This window comes from Acipenser ruthenus, chromosome 27 (assembly GCF_902713425.1).
Source record: "Acipenser ruthenus chromosome 27, fAciRut3.2 maternal haplotype, whole genome shotgun sequence".
Lineage (NCBI taxonomy): Eukaryota > Metazoa > Chordata > Actinopteri > Acipenseriformes > Acipenseridae > Acipenser > Acipenser ruthenus.
Genome location: NC_081215.1, coordinates 2,058,812 through 2,077,545, shown reverse-complemented (window position 1 = coordinate 2,077,545; position 18,734 = coordinate 2,058,812). Strand labels below are relative to the sequence as shown.

At 38.0% G+C, this 18,734-nt stretch overlaps 3 protein-coding genes across 8 annotated transcripts in view; all 3 read left to right on the top strand.

The window, feature by feature from the left end:
* Nucleotides 1–18,734, top strand: part of LOC117425015 (tumor necrosis factor receptor superfamily member 14-like) — a 45,199-nt gene that overhangs the window by 19,726 nt on the left and 6,739 nt on the right. The gene's annotated exons all lie outside the window — the stretch shown is intronic.
* The window catches only part of LOC131696644 (tumor necrosis factor receptor superfamily member 14-like), a 33,343-nt gene continuing 15,093 nt past the window's right edge, over nucleotides 485–18,734 (top strand). Inside the window, exon 1 of the mRNA XM_059001880.1 lies at nucleotides 485–654. Coding sequence (XP_058857863.1) covers nucleotides 637–654 — 18 coding nt within the window. The 5' untranslated portion in view covers nucleotides 485–636. The remainder of the gene's footprint in view (nucleotides 655–18,734) is intronic.
* Nucleotides 1,414–18,636, top strand: LOC117963815 (tumor necrosis factor receptor superfamily member 14-like). Of its 6 annotated transcripts, XM_059001868.1 has the most exons (12): nucleotides 7,345–7,722; nucleotides 8,560–8,621; nucleotides 13,092–13,148; nucleotides 13,717–13,855; nucleotides 14,279–14,384; nucleotides 14,907–15,032; nucleotides 15,681–15,836; nucleotides 15,933–16,020; nucleotides 16,363–16,547; nucleotides 16,826–16,854; nucleotides 17,261–17,460; nucleotides 17,826–18,636. In XM_059001868.1, the coding sequence occupies exons 4-12, from the start codon at nucleotides 13,793–13,795 to the stop codon at nucleotides 17,899–17,901; spliced, it is 1,029 nt and encodes a 342-aa protein (XP_058857851.1). In that variant the 5' UTR covers nucleotides 7,345–7,722; nucleotides 8,560–8,621; nucleotides 13,092–13,148; nucleotides 13,717–13,792; the 3' UTR covers nucleotides 17,902–18,636. The 6 variants fall into 6 exon arrangements, with proteins under 6 accessions (XP_058857853.1, XP_058857856.1, XP_058857854.1 ...); XM_059001870.1 differs by lacking the exons at nucleotides 7,345–7,722; nucleotides 8,560–8,621 and adding an exon at nucleotides 1,414–1,498; XM_059001871.1 differs by lacking the exon at nucleotides 14,279–14,384 and having other exon boundaries at nucleotides 7,344–7,722.

Sequence of the window (18,734 nt, the reverse complement as noted above, 5' to 3'; positions counted from 1 at the left end):
CACAACAATAGCAAGACTTCAGCGATGATGAGTCTGAAACTGTACAGAACACATTGGACACGCCACCAGTCTCTGTAGTAATCAATCAAATCTACAGCCTGTGGATTTGCTCAAAGGAAACTTCCTCTAACTAAACAGCGCGTTTGTGGTTTGCAAAAAAAAAAAAAAGACACTATCATACGGGGAAACAGATAGCACCTGTTAAGGTATTTAATGTTTTTTTGTTTTTTTTTTTAACTGTTTAAGATCCTTACCATGGGATAGTGTGTGGCATTATCTAACCAAAATGAAGTTACTCGCAAATGCTTGTTATTTCTAGTAGTACTAGCCACATGACTTTTCCCTGTACTGTGTGAGTAGTCCTAGTAGTATTGTTCGCCAGATACTACGATGAAGATCTTTGTTTTCATAAAAAGAGGAATGGAACGAGGTCTTTGAAAATCGAACTGAACTCTGAGCACCAATCAACCAATCTGTGATGCGCACCACAGAGGAAGTATACTCTTAGAGGAACGCCCCTTTACACTTCCGTTCCAGTGCAACGCCTAGTAGAAGTCTTTGCTGCAATTTAACAAGTTTAAATATTTTACGTTGGCTGCTTGAATATGAAAAATAATAGATGTTATTCTTAGAACTATGCTGTCTTCATTTCTAGTAAGTATGGTACTTTGTATTATTTTATTGTTGTGTTCTTGCAATGCTTCTCTCTACATAATGGCGTAGGCATAGTATGGGTTTGTAAAAACGAAACCAATTTTGCAAATAACTGCGGACTACCAAATACAATTAGAACATGTTTTTTTTATATACAATTCTACTATCAAACGCTTCTAGAAACCGCAAACTTTGTGGTGTTATACATTATAAGAAAATTGTCGACATTCTAGATTTTAAAAAAAGAATGTTTTGGGGGAATTTCTTTGTGTTATGCAAGCAAGGGATCGTCTTAAAAGTGCAAGATTTTACCAATTAGAAAAAAAAATCCGCCTGGCGACATGAAAGTACATGTATCTGAACTTGAGCTGTGTGTGCCCCAGTAATTATATAAATATTATCCCCGCGTGTTCGTACAGATGTAATCGGTGAATTTGGATTGTGTATAAAATTGACACGTTGATCTAATATGTAATCTAAAATTATAACTTTTTTGGATGCTAATTTAAGATCTACGACACCACCAGTAATTTAATAACATTAGATTCACTTTGCAGACTTCACTAGGGAATTCATTGCGAGCCAGGATCACTGAAGTTGAAGTTAACCACCCGCAGCAATTAGTTGAATTACTGTGTTTTATTGAAATGCGTCAAGCATTGTGGCTCAATTGAATGCTCCTTTCTTTAAGTTTCATGTTCTAGTGTTGTATACACTGTGCACATACTAATTACCTTTCTGTTTCAGATGATTTTATTCTTTGTAAATATTAAAACTGCCGTTCGCTCATGTGCTCCTTCAGAATTCTTTGTGGGTGGACAGTGTTGCCCCATGTGCAGTCCAGGTATGTGCACATACTTTCTATTTGTGTGTGTGTGTTTATACATTGTCATAATATACATTCATTCAAGTCTGGAGGGGTATCGTTTGCATTGTTTTAACTGCTCCAACATCTACAATTCCCTCTGATGATTCCTAACTGAATCTGGAATTGGAGCTGACTGCTAAACTCGCTTCTTTGTTAAACTGTTCACTCTTCTAATAATCCCCTTGATTTTAATAATCCTGGACCTTTTTGTTGTTGTTTAGGCTCTTCTGTATTCAGGGCATGCACACAGGACAGCAGTACAAGCTGCATACCGTGTACACACGGTACCTATACTGAAGAACCCAATGGATTACATGAATGCTTTCCCTGCAAAAACTGCGATCAAGGTACTAAAGTGAAAAAAATAAATTGATATACAAATATTGTGGGTTTTTTTTTTAAACCAGAACAAACTGATATGGACTACTGCATGCAAACTGTTTTGTATAATTGTAATATAATTAGTAGCCTGAGTTAAACAGAGGTCTGCTCCATTCAGTGGATGTTTCTATAGAAGTTATTCATGTGCTCTTTTAATTGAGAATCACTGTACCACTCATGTCTCCTGCTTACAGCAGAACCCAATACTTACATCTCAATCGCATGTTAAAAAACAAACAGTACAATGTGCTGTGTATCTGTGTCGTTTACATTCATATTTATATATTTTTTTCTTCAGCTTTGGGCCTCGCTGTTCTTCATCAATGTCAACGTCATAAAAACACCATTTGTGGTCCATTGAATGGATATTTCTGTTCTGGAAAAGCAAGGGATGGTGGCTGTGATCAGGGTCAAAAACATACTGTCTGTAGAGCTGGAGAGAGAGTCAAGTCACAAGGTAAGAGCATGGGCATTGTTCCCCTTTTATATGCTGTTATAGGGCTACTAGCGCAATACAGATTCAAACAGAAGAAAGTAAATGAAATGTTTTATTATGCAGGGACTGCCGAATCTGATACAAGATGTGAAGACTGCCCCGAAGGAACATTCTCAACAAAAGACATGTCATTAAACTGCACCGCATGGACAGAGTAAGTGCTTTAACCTGACTATTAGCTGTTGGGGAAAATACAGTTCAGCTTCTGATAACATTGGTATACATTTCTGTAATTGTCATTTTCTGAACCATAGTGCTCTATTCAAGTCTCTATTCCGCATTTTAAAATTAAAAACGTTGATAGTCACTGCAACAGCCTGTCCATTTTAAACCCTGCCCTGAATCACTGAATCACTTCTGACATACCGTGAGATTGCTGTTGTCAAGGAGTCCAAATGGAACTGCAGGGTAGACAGTGTGTTTGTAATGTGTAGGAATACTAAACGAGAATGAACTAACTGGACAAGAAGTCATTTTGAACATCAATCATTCATGTGTGAAATTCTATTCACCATTTCTCCTTCATTCTTTTCCTTACCAGTTGTGCATTAAATGACAAAGTGAAGCAAACAGAGGGGAGTTCAACAGCAGATGTGCAGTGTCAGGAGAAGACGCCCGTTGGTTTAATAGTTGGATTTGTTGGATTGTTATTTGTTAGTCTTGTTGTTGCTGGAGTCGTCATGTATTTGAAGAATAAAGGTTAGTAATCGCTTTGGAAAGGGCCTGACCTGTATTTCATGTCATTATATTTTTAAAGTTACAAAGTTCAGCTGGTGAAATATAACAGGGCATGAAACTCTCACTAGCCCTGCACCCAGTCCTTGATTACAGAACTACCTTCAATGAAGTATTTCATTTAAATGAACAGGACCCAGGAGATTGATGTTAAATACTGTATTCCTCCCATAGGGCTGCTTGAGTAACTCATAGTAAACCTATAGAATTTACCAGGGGCATGATTGTACTAACTAAACATGTTTGCAATCACTTATCTAAAAAATATACTTTGCGGTCAGCTAACTAAACTGATGATTTATTTTCTTCCCATTAGGTACATTTTCACGTGATGTAAGTTGCCTTTTATGTATTGTCTTTTTATTTATATTAATAATTCTTTGTTTTAATGAATACATGTCACATAAAATATGAAACTGTAAACCAAAGAGAAGCCAGATTCAAGTGTGTGTCTTCCTGTCTTGACAGCCACAAGTATCTGGACTCCCTGGAGCCCCTGGTCACTTTGCTTACTTACCTGTGGCTCTCAGAACCAGATGCGCATTCAGCTTTGCACCAACCCGGAGAGTGGCATGAGGTGCGAGGGACCTACATCTGATCTGAAACCCTGCTCCAACCTCCGGGCTTGCCCAGGTGAGCCCCAACACAGCTGGACCTCCTCCAGCCCAATTCCTCAACCGTACCTGTTTGAATATCCTATTGACATCGCCATGACAGACCTCCTTAACTGACCAGCCTGGAAAAGAGGTTAAACTGCTTTATTTTCTCTTTACTTTCCTAGTGGACGGCCTGTGGTCAGAGTGGTCCCCCTGGTCAACCTGCACTGTCAGCTGCTCTGGAATCAAGAGAAGAATCCGAGTCTGCAACAACCCCGCCCCTTCCTCTGGGGGGCAGTCCTGTTTGGGGTTGCCAGAAGAAATAGCCCCGTGCAACAACGATAACTGCCCTCGTAATTCAACTCTGTCATGTAACTGTTCCCTAAAAACCATAGCTAACTATCGTAGAGCACAGTGCAGCATGGTAAAGCATAGGCAAAGAACAGAGGTATGCGACAACTATCAGTTTGCATCTAGACATTGCGATGAGACAAATACTTTCCTTGCTTTAAGATCCTGGATTTCATTAAAAACGTCCGTTGCTTGCCACTTCAGCTCTGAAACTTCAACTGGCTTCATTCAGCTGCAGGCCTGTCTTTGATGTGACCCTGTTGTGAATCTCTTTCAGTTAATGGGATGTGGTCACCCTGGGCTCCCTGGACTCTGTGCCCTGTGGCCTGGGAGTGGTCAGCCGGTCCCGACATTGTAACAATCCACCCCCAGTGAGGAGGGCTCTTGTGGATTTCCGGTAAGAGGAAACCTGCACACACATATGAAGAATAATCATTGGTTAGCACTTCCATTGTAATAGCAGTTTCAGATATCCTTGTTGATCTAGTTTTCACAACAACTCAACAGGTTCTCAATTCTCTTGTTGCAGATAGACTATTGCAAGTATGTACCAAAACCTCCTGAATCTGTAATGCCTGGGAGACTGATTCAGTAACATCAGGAGGACGGAGCACTGATTCAGACCTGGGCGAATGAGAAGGAAGGAGTGGCAAAGCAATACTGAGCTTTACTAATGCTCTTGACATTAGAACGCATCTGGAAATAATGGAACAATGACACCCGTGTGATTCTCACGTCCTTGTTTCTGAGATTATATAAAGAACCTTCACGAGGGGAGCAACGAGACTGTTCTTGTCAGGGAATGCATGGCCTGCTGTCTAAACAGTGGTCTCATGAGCTTTCATATCAGTTTCACTCAAATATCTGTGCACATGAGCTTAACACTGCTGCACCTCTAAGACTTTAGGGGACTTATGTTTGCAGAAAACTTGTTAATGTTGTATTAAATGCTTAACCATAGGAAGTTTCAAAAGTAGATGTTCCGCATTCAGCGTGAGATGTGGGAGGAGGTGTCTGTATATTTTTGCTAAGCTGCCTTTCTTAACTCGTATCTTCAAGCTGTGATAGATATATCGGTCCTTGGTTCAAGTTTGTAAATAAATGTAAACGTTTTGACCACAGTAGCTTATGTGTTAAATGATCTCTCAGTACTTGTTGCTCTGCTATAATCAGCAAAGGAAGGTTGTTGATTATATTAATAAGTAACTCGCAGCATAGAGACAGGGGCAGACAGGACCTTTGCAAATTTTGCAGCTGCAGTACCAGTATCCTTGTTTCTTTTTTTTTTTTTAAGACAGCAATTTAAGCTTCTGCAAAATTAAGGACAGCTAAGCAAAACAGAGAGAAAGGAGAAGGGTGTACAGTGCTGAAAGCAGCTAAATTGATTGAAAGAGATAAGATTCTGCTGATGTCATCATGCCTGTTACAGATAAACTTGTGTGGTTCATCTTCACCCTCACTTTATTTCCTACAGTTACAGGACAGCCAGTCAGTAGAGCACAGACACTGACCGAATTACATAAAGTGCACAAGCACTCCCTAGAAACAATCTAGGATTAGGTAAAATCCCAGACAAGTTCACTGTGTTTCTAACAAGAATATTCTCTACCTTTATTTCTTTAAATGCTGCCAAAAATATAGATGTGGTTGTACTACTTGAGAATAATAAACAATTAAATATACAGGCATATACAATAGGGTTGCTGCTTTTTGATTTTAATCGGTAACGCTCGTTAAAAGTTCGACTGAAATAAATTTACATAGGAATGATCATTTTGAAATCATGTGGGCAGTTGGGTTTTTACTGGAGCAATCTAGGTAAAGTACCTTGCTCAAGGGTACAACAGCAGTGTCCCCCACTGGGGATTGAACCCACAACCCTCCAGTCAAGAGTCCAGAGCCCTAACCACTACTCACACAGGAGCAAAAAAGTTTGTACTTAAAAATATGACTCACTCAACTCCACATGCAAAATGAAATGATGTAAGAAGAGATTCGGGAACGTGCAGCCAGACAAGTTCAGGAGCAGTGAAATGACCAAGAATGTATCTTCACTTGGATTGCTTTCCCTGTTTTTGTTCTAAAGACATGTTTCTAATAGCAACTCATCTGTGGATGACCTCCTGCAGCATTAACACAGTGACCAGCCTGGACTCTACAGGATGTGGCATCATGGACCAGTCATATCTCCACATAGAGTCAGGATGAGATGAAGCTGTTGAGTTGTGTGTGAAAGTTGTATCTAGATGTCATGGCAGATGCAGTTGACTGGGAGTCACACAGCAGCATCACTAGTGACTGATACACATGAGCCAGGAATTGGCTTGAAGAAAAACAAGGGGACAAGAACAAATTGGAATATGCATTAACAAAGCTGGGTGGAAGAAGTGCTGTGGATAATTTGTTGATGTTCTTAAATATGATTTTTTTTTTCAAGAATGAATTACTGTAAATCTTTATTTTTGATTTTTGTGTGAATTGTACATTGCCATTGAAAAGATACACCAGGGGGCGGAGTTGAGACGACACTGAGCTAAAAAATAATAATAAATAGTTTCAGCCAGCCCTGAAAGACAGCGATTTTTGTATTTATTTTTGTTTTGGTATTTTTTTCTGTTTTGCTATCTTCCAGTTAATTTAATTGTTCTTCATCCAAATCGGCATGTCTGCTTACTACTTTTGAGATTTTTGAGATAAACCCTGACACTTTATCAATGCAGTTTTTTTTAATATAATAGTCACCATAGTAAATAATAATCTAAATAGAACCAATAGAAATGTGTAATAGGATTGGAGGTAGGGTATTTACAGCAGCTCAGTAGCACTTAGTGAGGTTTAGCCAGACACTCCTTGAATTATTTTCTCCGTCCTCTGCCAGTCCACTAGATGAGTGTAGAGTTAAAAGATTGCTATTGAAAACTGCAATGGATTTTGATCGCGGACTACAGATTTTGCTGACGGGACTGAAAGAGCATACTGTACCATTCGAGCTGTTTATCTGGCTTTCAGTAAACTTTTTTTTGCAGATACAGTACTAGTATACTGTTTTTTTTTTTAAATGACAGCAATTCAAGCTTCTGCAGAATTAAGGACAGCTAAGCAAGAGAGAAGGCAGAAGGGTGTATCTGCTCACAGCTGCTCAGTTGGTTTGTTTCTATATGTAAGGAGTTGAGATCGGAAAGTTCTGCTAATGCCATGTCTGTTCTAGATACACTTGACTGTGCTTCTACTTCACCCTCATGATGTTCACTCATCACTTTATTTCCTACAGTTACAGGACAGCCAGTCAGTAGAGCACAGACACCGACCAAAGTACATAAAGTGCACAAGCACTCCCTAGAAACAATCTAGGATTAGGTAAAATCCCAGACAAGTTCACGTACTGCTCTGCCTGGTTACAGAATGTGTCATGTTTCCCTGTATTTAATTTCCTTATTGATATTGTTTCAGTGGTGTGAACTTACATGCGTTTGACAGAAGCTGAAAAACAAGCGGTGCAAAACTTTGGGATTTGCATTGATTTAACATATTTAACCTGGAGATAAAAGCCCTTGAGAGGAATCGTCGTGTTTACAAGAGTGTCCTGGGATGCTTTGAGGAGTCACACACAGGACTGTAACATCACAGTGATCCACACCGAGGTAAGGTGCAAGTGAAGTCTACCTTTGCAGTTATTATTTTCACAGTACAAACCTCATTTGGATTACAAGAAACCGACCTTGCTAAATGAGCACAAAAAAGCACTACACTGTGCACCAGTTTCAATGACAGAAATAAAGTGTATAGTAATGAATTTAAGAATAATAGTGAATCACAATGTTGTATTTGTAAGGCAATATAATCAGAAGCCTGAACGCTAGAATTTAATACTGGTTTTAGGGGCTTGCACCACTAGGCTAAGTTATCTACAGAGTAGTGAAAAGCAGACATTTAACACAACAATTCATACTAGTACCGCATATGTCACCTTCAAGTGGCATTGTCTGGTTCATGACACTGTTTCATTGTAATTGTTCATATAAAATGCTATCATTACCTTTCAAACAGGTACGTAACAATAATTAGGCTTAGTGATCTTTTAGTTTGCATTCTGAATTTAAGTGATGTGTTTATTTCTTATGTGAAAGTCCAGATTAACCTGACTAAAAATGAAAGTGAAACACTTTGGAAAGTCCCTAGAATGGCTGCCAGGTTTTTTTTAACCCTTCATGGTTTTTGGTTGGTTTTGTTAACATACTGGTTTAAAATATACAACTTCCTTTTTTATTTATTTTGTATTAGTAGTTTTAACAGGAGTGTATCTGGCCACGGTGTATAGGTGAACTCAGGTGTGTTAAACTGGAATGTTTTATTTTGCACATGACGTCCCTGTGTCATATGCTTTTATACTAAATGAAAGTGATATAATAATACAACATTGTTATCATATAACTACCAGATGTTTCCCTTTTGTATTTATTCGGCTTCCCATTTCTCAGAGAGTAGACTCCTGTACAGTAAATGGAATTACTCGAATTGGTTTACTGGACGTCAGATACAGGTTTGTACAATTGATAATAGTTTTTATTCCTTGTCATTTATCTAATCAAACAACATCTGATGGAGTTCTGGTTTTAGCTTGCCATGCTGGTACAGGAGATAGTTGCTGGTTGATGTGTGTTAAATGAATCTCTTTGCTGTACACATATATACATATACACAGTCACCTCCAAAATGATTGGCACCCTTGATAAAGATAAGCAAAATAGACTGTATAAAATAAATACTGAGCTATATTGTAATTTTCCAACATGTGGAATATATTGGAATTTATTAATGATTCAATTGAAACAACCAAAATTAAACATTTCTCAAATTATAAATTTATTTCCAAACAAAATGTCACAATTATTGGCACCCTTGTTTTCAGTACTTTGTGCACCCTCCCCTTGCAAGGATAATGGCACTGAGTCTTTTTCTATAATGTTTAATGAGATTGGAGAACACATTGGGAGGGATCTTAGACCATTCCTCCATACAGAATCTTTCCAGATCCTTGATATCCTTCGGTCTGCGCTTATGGACTGCCTTCTTCAATTGAAACCACAGGTTTTCAATGGGGTTCAAATCTAGAGACTGAGATGGCCATTGCAAAATGTTGATTTTGTGGTCAATTAACCATTTCTTTGTGGATTTTGATGTGTGCTTGTGGTCATTATCTTGCTGGAAGATCCACTTGCGGCCAAGTTTCAGCCTCCTGGCAGAGGCAACCAGGTTTTTGGCTAAAATGTCCTGGTAATGGGACAGTTCATGATGCCGTTGACCTTAACAAGGGCCCCAGGACCAGTGGAAGCAAAACAGCCCCATAACATCAAAGATCCACCACCATATTTTACAGTAGGTATGAGGTTCTTTTCTGCACATGCATCCTTCTTTCGACACCAAACCCACCACTGGTGTGCGTGGCCAAAGAGCTCTATTTTTGTCTCATCTGACCATAGCACCCGGTTCCAATCGAAGTGTCAGTGCCGTTTAGCAAACTCCAGGCGCTTACGTTTGTTGGCTGCTCTCAATAAAGGCTTTTTTCTGGCAACCCTTCCAAATAGCCTATTGGCATGGAGGTGACATCTAATTGTAGATTTGGAGACTTGGTGACCCCAAGATGCAACCAAGTTCTGTAAATCTCCAACTGTGGCCCTTGGATTTCCCTTTGCCTCCTGAACCATCTGCCTCACTGTGCATGGGGGCAAGATACACTTGCGTCCTCTACCAGGCAAGTTTACCACTGTTCCAGTGGTTTTGAACTTCTTAATTATTGCCCTAATAGTGGTAAGTGGTATATTTAGTTTTTTAGCTATTGTTTTGTACCCATTGCCTGATTTATGAAGGTCAACAACCATTTGTCTCTTTTCATGTGTAAGTTCTTTGCCTTTCCCCATGGTGATGGATGACAAATGGATTTCATATGCGTGTTACCTCATTTTTATACCCCAGTGAAACAGGAAGCCATGGAAGGCCACAATACAGTTCCTTAAGACTGAGATGAACTTAAAGAAGTAGAATGTTAATGCAGATTTAATTTTGTTTGATTTTATTTATAAGAATCTTTAGGGGTGCCAATAATTCTGACACCTATCTTTTTGAGAAAACATGTTATTACTTGTTAATAAAAAAAACTTTTTATCTGAGCAATTGTATTAGAATAAAATAATATGGTTTTCCCATATATTTGAGCATAAAATATAGCTCATTACCTGTGTTGTTTATTTTATACAGCCTTTTTTGCTCATCTTTATCAAGGGTGTCAATAATTTTGGGGGTGACAGTGTGTATATATATGCAGTGTACCCGGTAGGAATTCAATAAACATTTGATCTTACATGACAGAAAGTACTGGACTAGGCAGCACTTCTAGGTTCTGCCATTCTAGAACTCTGAAGCAAGACAGACAGGAGGGCAGTGTGATAAGAGGCAGACTCATGACAGTCACTGTCCTGTTCACGGGTCTTTTCAAATGGATTGCTCAGGGAATTTCCCTGCACTTACAACACACTACACACTAAAAGTTTAATATTTTTTGGCATGGGGGCGTCCCTATTTTATAAAAGAAACAAAACAATGCTGCTTTGTCCACGTAAATATACACAAGATACCAAGAGCAATTGTGTGAAGGATACCATTTGAAACATAAAACAAGGAAGCTTGTACACAAAACAAAGTGAGTGTGAACACACACACGCTTCATGTAGCAATGAAGCTGCATTAGTAAGCAATTGAGAAGCTTGAATATAACGGGTTTAAACAGGAGGGGGTCAGTGATATGGGAAAACAATGCGATGGTTGTTTTAAGTGGCGTGTTAAAGAGTTCATAGGAAAATACTGTGTGCTGGTGACTACAACACATGATTCACAGTGACTGGAAACACTCATCTGAAAGAAATGTCCCCACAGCCCACACTAGTGGAAAGGTTCATTAATACTGTGGGGGTGTTGCCTTCTTTTGTACGTGATGATAAGTAAATCAGATGTGATTTGGAAAATTGCACAAGGGTAGGTGTGCATGAAAAACAATAGCTGCTGGTACTTGAGGGGGATGACATAGAGACAAATAACATTTAAAAGCATGTTTCAACAGCTTTCCAGAAGGGTCATTGACAATGTTAAGTCAACCCCGAAATCAATTTTAAATCAGTTTCGATAAACTTATAATATCACTTCATTCACTTCAACAAGCTTTCTTCGATTTTAACCCAGCATGTGCAATATAATAAGTTGTTTTTAAACACTAGATACACATCTGTTTTGTTTAAACTGCAGTAGAGTGCATATTCTGCGTGCTATTTCTTCTTAAAATAGAACTGAAACTGCAGACTTGTTGGTTTGGGGCATAACCACATAACAACTTAGCATCTTTTACTTCTCATTAAGAGGCTGCTATGACAGTGAAGATCATGGCAGATCACAAGGGGAATGTTATGTGTATTTTTAATGCAATGAAGGGAAATTTGAAGAAAGAGCACCCAGTGTAGCGCTGAAGTTATTTTCTGGGAGAACAAGTCTCCTGGATCATGATCAACTTCAGAACTTGGGGTGAAAGCTCCTTCACATTAACACAAACACAATATTTAATTGCACTGAGACCCACTCGGAATGACAGCAAACATCACAAAAAGATAAGGGAACAGGAAAACCCAGACAAGCAGGAAATGAAAGACAGTGAAAGAGATGATCAAAAAGCGCTTTGTGAATCAGCTGTCAGGCTGTGCTGTACTGTGAAAATCATCTTTATTACTTTATGAAATATTATTCTCAAGGCTGCGTATCACTTCCACTTTCAGATGCTATCACATGTTTTCATATCAGGGGCTGCCAGCTCATCTTCCGCAGGCTAGAGGGACACTCCTGAGTCATTCGGTAGTCAGAAAACGACTTTCAGGGGTCAGATTACAGTAAAAAGAGGTTATATTTCAATTTCTATCATAGCACAGTATCTCAAAATGCTTTACATGGCCTTTAAAAACAGAAACAAGTATGTAATATTAAGAAGCAATACACATTACAAAATAATAATAATAATAATAATAATAATAATAATAATAATAATAAAATAATTGAAGGCAACAGGGAATTAATAAGAATGATAAAACACAAAATTACAAAAAAGCAAGCAAAATTAAAATAAAGAAGAACATATATGATAATTAAATGTGAGAATAAATCAATCACATGGGTAAATACTTGCAGTTCCAGTAAAAAGGGTACTTCATGTTTACACTTCTTGAATTCGTGGGGATTTTGAAGATTACATTTTTTTTTAAAATTCCCTTTCAATCCCCCTACGCATAGATACCTACCTGCACTCCCAGTCCAGCTCAATGCCTTTTCCCAGCCAGGGACTTAATCCCACAAAACACGAGGAAATCCGCGGACTTTTCAAGCTCTGACTTTTGCGCACATTTTCAGTCAATAACATCACAATTATGTTGATTTAAACAGGCAAAAGTTACATAGAACTATATTACAAGTGCCTGCCCAGCACATATTATACTGTAATATTATTTGAACTGTAGTCTTTCAGTTAGCACCATATAGAATAATGTCGATGCAAAGGTGATATTACACGATTTTTCTTTAGCTGCGGTTTTGAACTTTCGTGCAGTTCCGATAAAGCACGTGACTGTGTAAAATCGAAAGAGAAACAGTTCACTGGTTAGATCTGTCTGTAATCGGTCTGTAATCGGTCGTCAAACTAGAATTGGTCGATTTGTTTTATAGTGATATATAAGATTTTTAAGATAAATATTTTAATCGTCTTTTTCTAATTATTTTTCATTATGGTGTCTCGGGAAAAATAAAAGAATAACACGACGTTACAATTCTGACTCCATTATGTTTTATGAATCTTGTTGTCTGGACTTTGGCATCAACAAGGACGGAGCATAACAGCTTCAGTTGCTAAGAAAATACATAAACTTTTTGAACCAACGCGCTTTTATCAGAATACACTTTATATGTGAATTCCTGTCTGCAGAAGTGTTCGTTTTGAGAGGTTTACTTGGACCCCCTGGCACGATCAAGCTCACTCTGTGTAAGTACAACAATCAAGCTCACTCTAGTGTTTATTTTTAGCTGAATAACTAAATACAAAAACGAACGAAGTCAATTTACCATATAACTCAAATTGTAATATAATCCTGCCTTGTGTTTTACCAGGTTCAGTATAAGTCGATATTAGTTTGCTAACAGTAATTGATGTTTGTATTATGAATGTGTTACAGTGTATATGTTTTTAAAAGTCAAGATATATCACATATACTTGATTATTTTAAGATATACTTACTTGTTCTGCATTTCCCACCGCGTTTTGTCTGTGTGCTATTTGCTGCTTCGACACTGTTGGAACAGAAGTCGAGGTAGTGTTTGGCCAAGTAGCGAGAGCTCCCTCTAGCGTTCTGCAGTGACAACTTTTAACTATCCTTGACCAAAAGGGAGAAATATACATTGCGTCCTTACACTCCTAGTTATTTATCACGTGACAGGGGGCTACTATTACAATGTAATAAACAAACAATACTGTGTATTGTATTTATTAATTAGATAGAAAGAACAATTTAGTATAAGTTTTACATTTTATGAGATGTGTTTTATCCACACAGGTGATGACTAGAAACTGCACAAACAGCACAAATTCAGCCTCTGGCTGTGATATTTCTACACAAAACGAACAAAACAATGTTTGTGAGAGCTCCACGAAACAGAGCCCTTGTTCCGCGGGACAACTTTTTAAGAGGACTGGTAAGAACTTTCTAAAGGTTACAAATAATTCAATGTGTAGCTAGTTTAATTGACATATAGTTATCCAAGCACTAGGAAAGAGATATAAACAACATATATTATATAATAAATAAACCTAATGAAAGCATGGTCAAGCATGGTGAAGCATTGGTAAGCACTGTAAAGAATAACGAGGCATGCTGAAGCATATTAAAAACATGGCAAACAATGTAAACTGTGGTAAATGCATCGTGTAACCATGAGAACTGCAGAAATACTGTGCAAAAATACAGCAGTAAATATTTATAAGCAAATGTTGAAAAAAACGGATCTTTTCAGTGTGCTCATGAGGCACTATGGTAATGTTTACTACAATAAAGTACATGTCAATTAACACCAATTTTTTCCTTTTCTGAAATATAACCATATTTTTGTGTGTTTTAGGTCAAAGTACATTGTATATTACTATTGGTATTTGTTCCAAAAATAAATGCTTGTGACGAAGCAGAATATAATATAAATGGACAGTGCTGCCCAATGTGCCAAGCAGGTAGGCAGGCAATCCACACTCTTTACACTGAATCTTAATGCAGTATTGCTTTAGCTTGGATATGGGCATTTACTGTAATACTGCATGGCTACCATGAATAATAATATTTATAATAAGAAACAGACTCATTTATAATAAGTAAGACCAGGATGTTATTCTGTCAGACAGCCTGTTGAGGAAAACAGATATTTATACCTAAAATCATTTCAGGGCGGGATTATCAGATTGCTGTTGTAAAACTACTTTAAGATACAGTGGCTGAACAACAACAAAAAATAAAAAATAGAAGCCTTTGTGATGTTTCAGAACAGATTTCTCTATCGGACTCTAACAGAATAATTTAAGTTTTTTTTTTCTCTCAAATACTGTTAGTAGGTAGTTTGTCTATTTTTTTAAATTATATATTTACAATTTTGTACAGTTGTGTACTGCTAGCAAAGTGTGGTGTGTAGTGTAAAACAGACAGCCCATGATACATTTTTTCAAGATTGGAAACTAATTGTTTGTTGCATTTTGTACCAGGAATGCGGGTTTATCGTCATTGTACTGCGGACTCCAGCACATCATGCATCCCCTGTATGGATTCCACCTATACTGAGCAACCAAATGGTTTAGACCGTTGTCGGGATTGTAAACTATGTGACTCGGGTAAGGACTGTGTTTCTAACAAGAATATTCTCTACCTTTATTTCCTCCGTCTTAGATTAGCCTTTTGCATCGTGTACATTTTGTCTGGTTTTTCCAGTCTTTGATCATCATGCTAATTAAATCCAGTCAAGCTTTGTATCTTTTTCATTGTTAACATCCTGACAACTTTTTACACTTATAACTTTAAAGTCTGTTTCAAAGCTCTTTTCAGAATGTCTGCTCCAGTGCACTGATAGTGTAAGGATTACTGCCCTTGTCAAACAGGAAACACAGCAAGAACGATCCATGATGTGCTACAGAACAGAAAAGCCAGAGCACTTGTTATGTTTTTTTTGTCGCTCTTCCTGCAGTGATTTAGAGGACAGATCTCAAACCCCAGTGCACTAGAGCAGACATTCTGAAAAGAGCTTTGAAACAGACTTTAAAGTTACAAGTGTAAAATGTTGTCACAATGTTAACAATGAAAAGAAGAATTACAGGGACTTAAACAGTTATAGCAACACGTGGGGACGTATAACACTATATTTTTCAGAACCCCGCTACTTACTCTTTAAGGTAGTTATGAAACTTTTCTATACTTATTCAATGTATTCATCTTAAGCAAGTCAATAAGAATAACACTGCATTTGATGTGTTATTTTTATACAGAATTGGGGTTGACAGTAGCCCGGTATTGCACAGTTTCCTCAGATACTATCTGCACATGTATTGATGGCTTTCACTGTTTGGATTCATCATCCTCTGGATGCAAAACCTGCCAAAAACACAGAAGCTGTTCTCCAGGACAATATATCAAAAAGAAAGGTGTGTCATTCCTCTATGCATACTGTCTGTGTGCAATGTTTAACATCATATATAAATATGCACAGTGCGGTCATGGGCTGATTGTCTGTTTTCCAGGGTCCAGTATTGCAGACACAGAATGTGAGGACTGTCCTGATAAGACATATTCAGATGGCTCATTAGAAACGTGTGCACCACATACTGAGTGAGTGCTTTACCATTTCATTACATCACATTGCTGTTTAAAAAAGAAAAAAAAGAACATCCAGTCATTTACATTGTCCTTAATTGGACCTCTTCTGTAAATGATATAAAAAATACAGATGACCAAGTGTTCTTGTGAATTTCTTTATTTAAAAACTACAACATGTAATCAACTCTGCATATATAAAAGTATATAAATCTCCTGGGGTTATGGCTGGTCAGAAACACCATGTCCTGTACAGTAGTTGTAGAAGCAGAGAGATTGATGTCAATCATCACAGTGATTATGTGGAAGTGCATTCCATTCCACAGCTCTGGAATCCTTGTTTCTTTCTCCTGGTAGTTGTCAATCTGAGGGACTAGCAAAGCCAGGAACCCCTGCCTCGGACGCTGAGTGCAAACAGCCGTCTGCTGACACTGCAGTCATAGCTGGGACCATTGTTGGAGCAGTAATAGGTGTAATAGCACTAATAGGAGCATTGGCACTAATACGAGCATTGGTTTACAAACGCATGAACAAAAATAAAGGTCAGTAGGCTATTTGTGTTTTCATTATCACTGCTATTTCATTCCATCATTATTGCATTGATTTCAGCACAGTCAATGTATGGATTGAGGATTGGATTGGAGCAAAGTTCTGAGGTTGCAAACAACTGCCCAGGACTCCAAGTGCACAATGCCATTGCTGCTGATGAATGCTGATGACATGTGTAGGAATGGCCCTCCCATTTCCTTTAGTTGAAGTGTCTCGTTTGTTGAGGAATCGTGCAGATATCTGTACTAATTAAAGGTTTGTTTGTTTTTAGGTGATAACATGAAAACAGGAAAAGGAAAGGTACCGTAAATGTATTTATATTGTATTATCTAAAACAGCAGAGAGATACTGTGACCCTTCCGCTCCAGGACCTGCATTGAATCTGAATGATGGCTGTGCCCTAGCCATTATAAAGTATAGCAGATATAGATACAGCGGCTCAAACTTTGAGCAAATTCACGCCCACGTCTTTATTTCAGCCTTAATGATTAAATTCAACTAATTACACAACTGTCAAGGTCCTAAAGCACATTATTTATCATGAATGCATTATACCTATTAAACCTAGAATGGAATAACTCCCTAGGATTGCAGTTGCCTGCCCCTGATCTAAGTTGTTCACATACATACATATCATAGAAACGTAATGAGATTAGATTGCAACCTCAGGCAACCCTTCTAACTGATTGCTCTTTTGGAAATGCAGGGAACATACACATCTGTGAATATGACCAATGGTACAGACAGTGGAGCTGTAAGTACTGAAAACACACCTGGACGAGGAACTTCATCCCAGGAATCATCTTCTGATAACGCTGTGGGCAGCACCATTGCAAGGCAAACTAATGAGCAGCTCACGAACCCGGAACTCACAAATAACATCTACTGCTCAGACACACAGCAACAGTAAGTATCCTTAATTGAGAATTCATAAATGATGTTTATTTTTGGTTAATGGGAGCAAAACTGTTCTAAGCTAAATCCTAGGTTTTGGATAATGCATTGGCCTCTATATGGGCTAAATTACCAACTCAACCCCTTGCTGGCTTCTTACACTTGCAATAGGTTTATTTAATACCTTTGCCTTTATACTTCCTTCATAATAACCCCATGCATGCACACCTCAGGGAAGATTATACAATGATGTCATAGTTCATTAGTTAGTTTACAGGAGTTAGTTGTGTAAGGAGATGACATAGAAGAGATGGTATTGAAATGTAACAGCATTCATAAAACTCCATTTCAAAATGTTTTCCTTCTGTATTTAACAGACAGCAATGTGGATACACCGACGTAAGAAGAGATTCGGGAACGTGCAGCCAGACAAGTTCAGGAGCAGTGGAATGACCACTTGGATCGCTTTCCCTGTTTTTGTTCTAAAGACATGTTTCTAATAGCAACTCATCTGTGGATGACCCCCTGCAGCATTAACACAGTGACCAGCCTGGACTCTACAGGATGTGGCATCATGGACCAGTCATATCTTCACATACAGTCAGGATGAGATGAAGCTGTTGAGTTGTGTGTTGAAGTTGTATCTAGATGTCATGGCAGATGCAGTTGACTGGGAGTCACACAGCAGCATCACTAGTGACTGATAAATAAGTGTAAGGGTAGCGTCACGGCCCAAGCTGTTACCAGCAGGAAGGAGACTCCGAGTCAAGAAGCTGCAGTTTGAAGTGTAAAGCACACATTTATTAAACATAAAAACAGAAAAATTTAAAAAAGATTTAACCTCATCCCTGCCAGTCTTACACTCATTTACATAAGCAGGGCTTTTGTCTTGCCACATTCTGTAAGGACATGTATTAATGGGTTTCATATGTTTCAAAAGCTGTTCTGTCTACATCGATCATCCTGAACTATTAAGCACTCAAGAGAAAAACTAAAAGAAATTTAATGACATGTTTTGACTGGAAGTCTCCTAACACCAAATGTTTGTCATTGAATTTTAAAATGTGTACCTTATGATTCCAATCATTAAGAACTGGTTTCTTTAAAAAAAAAAAAAAAAAAAGTTTGTCACATTAATTATTGTGTGTTGCCAATTATTAATTAAAGGTGTTATTTTGTTTAATTTTATGGAAGTGAATGTGATTTTGCAGACTGCTAAAACTGCTCTGTGAAACAAGCCCCAGGGGCTCATTTATATAGTGCTAGAAAATAAGATAGCTTGCTAG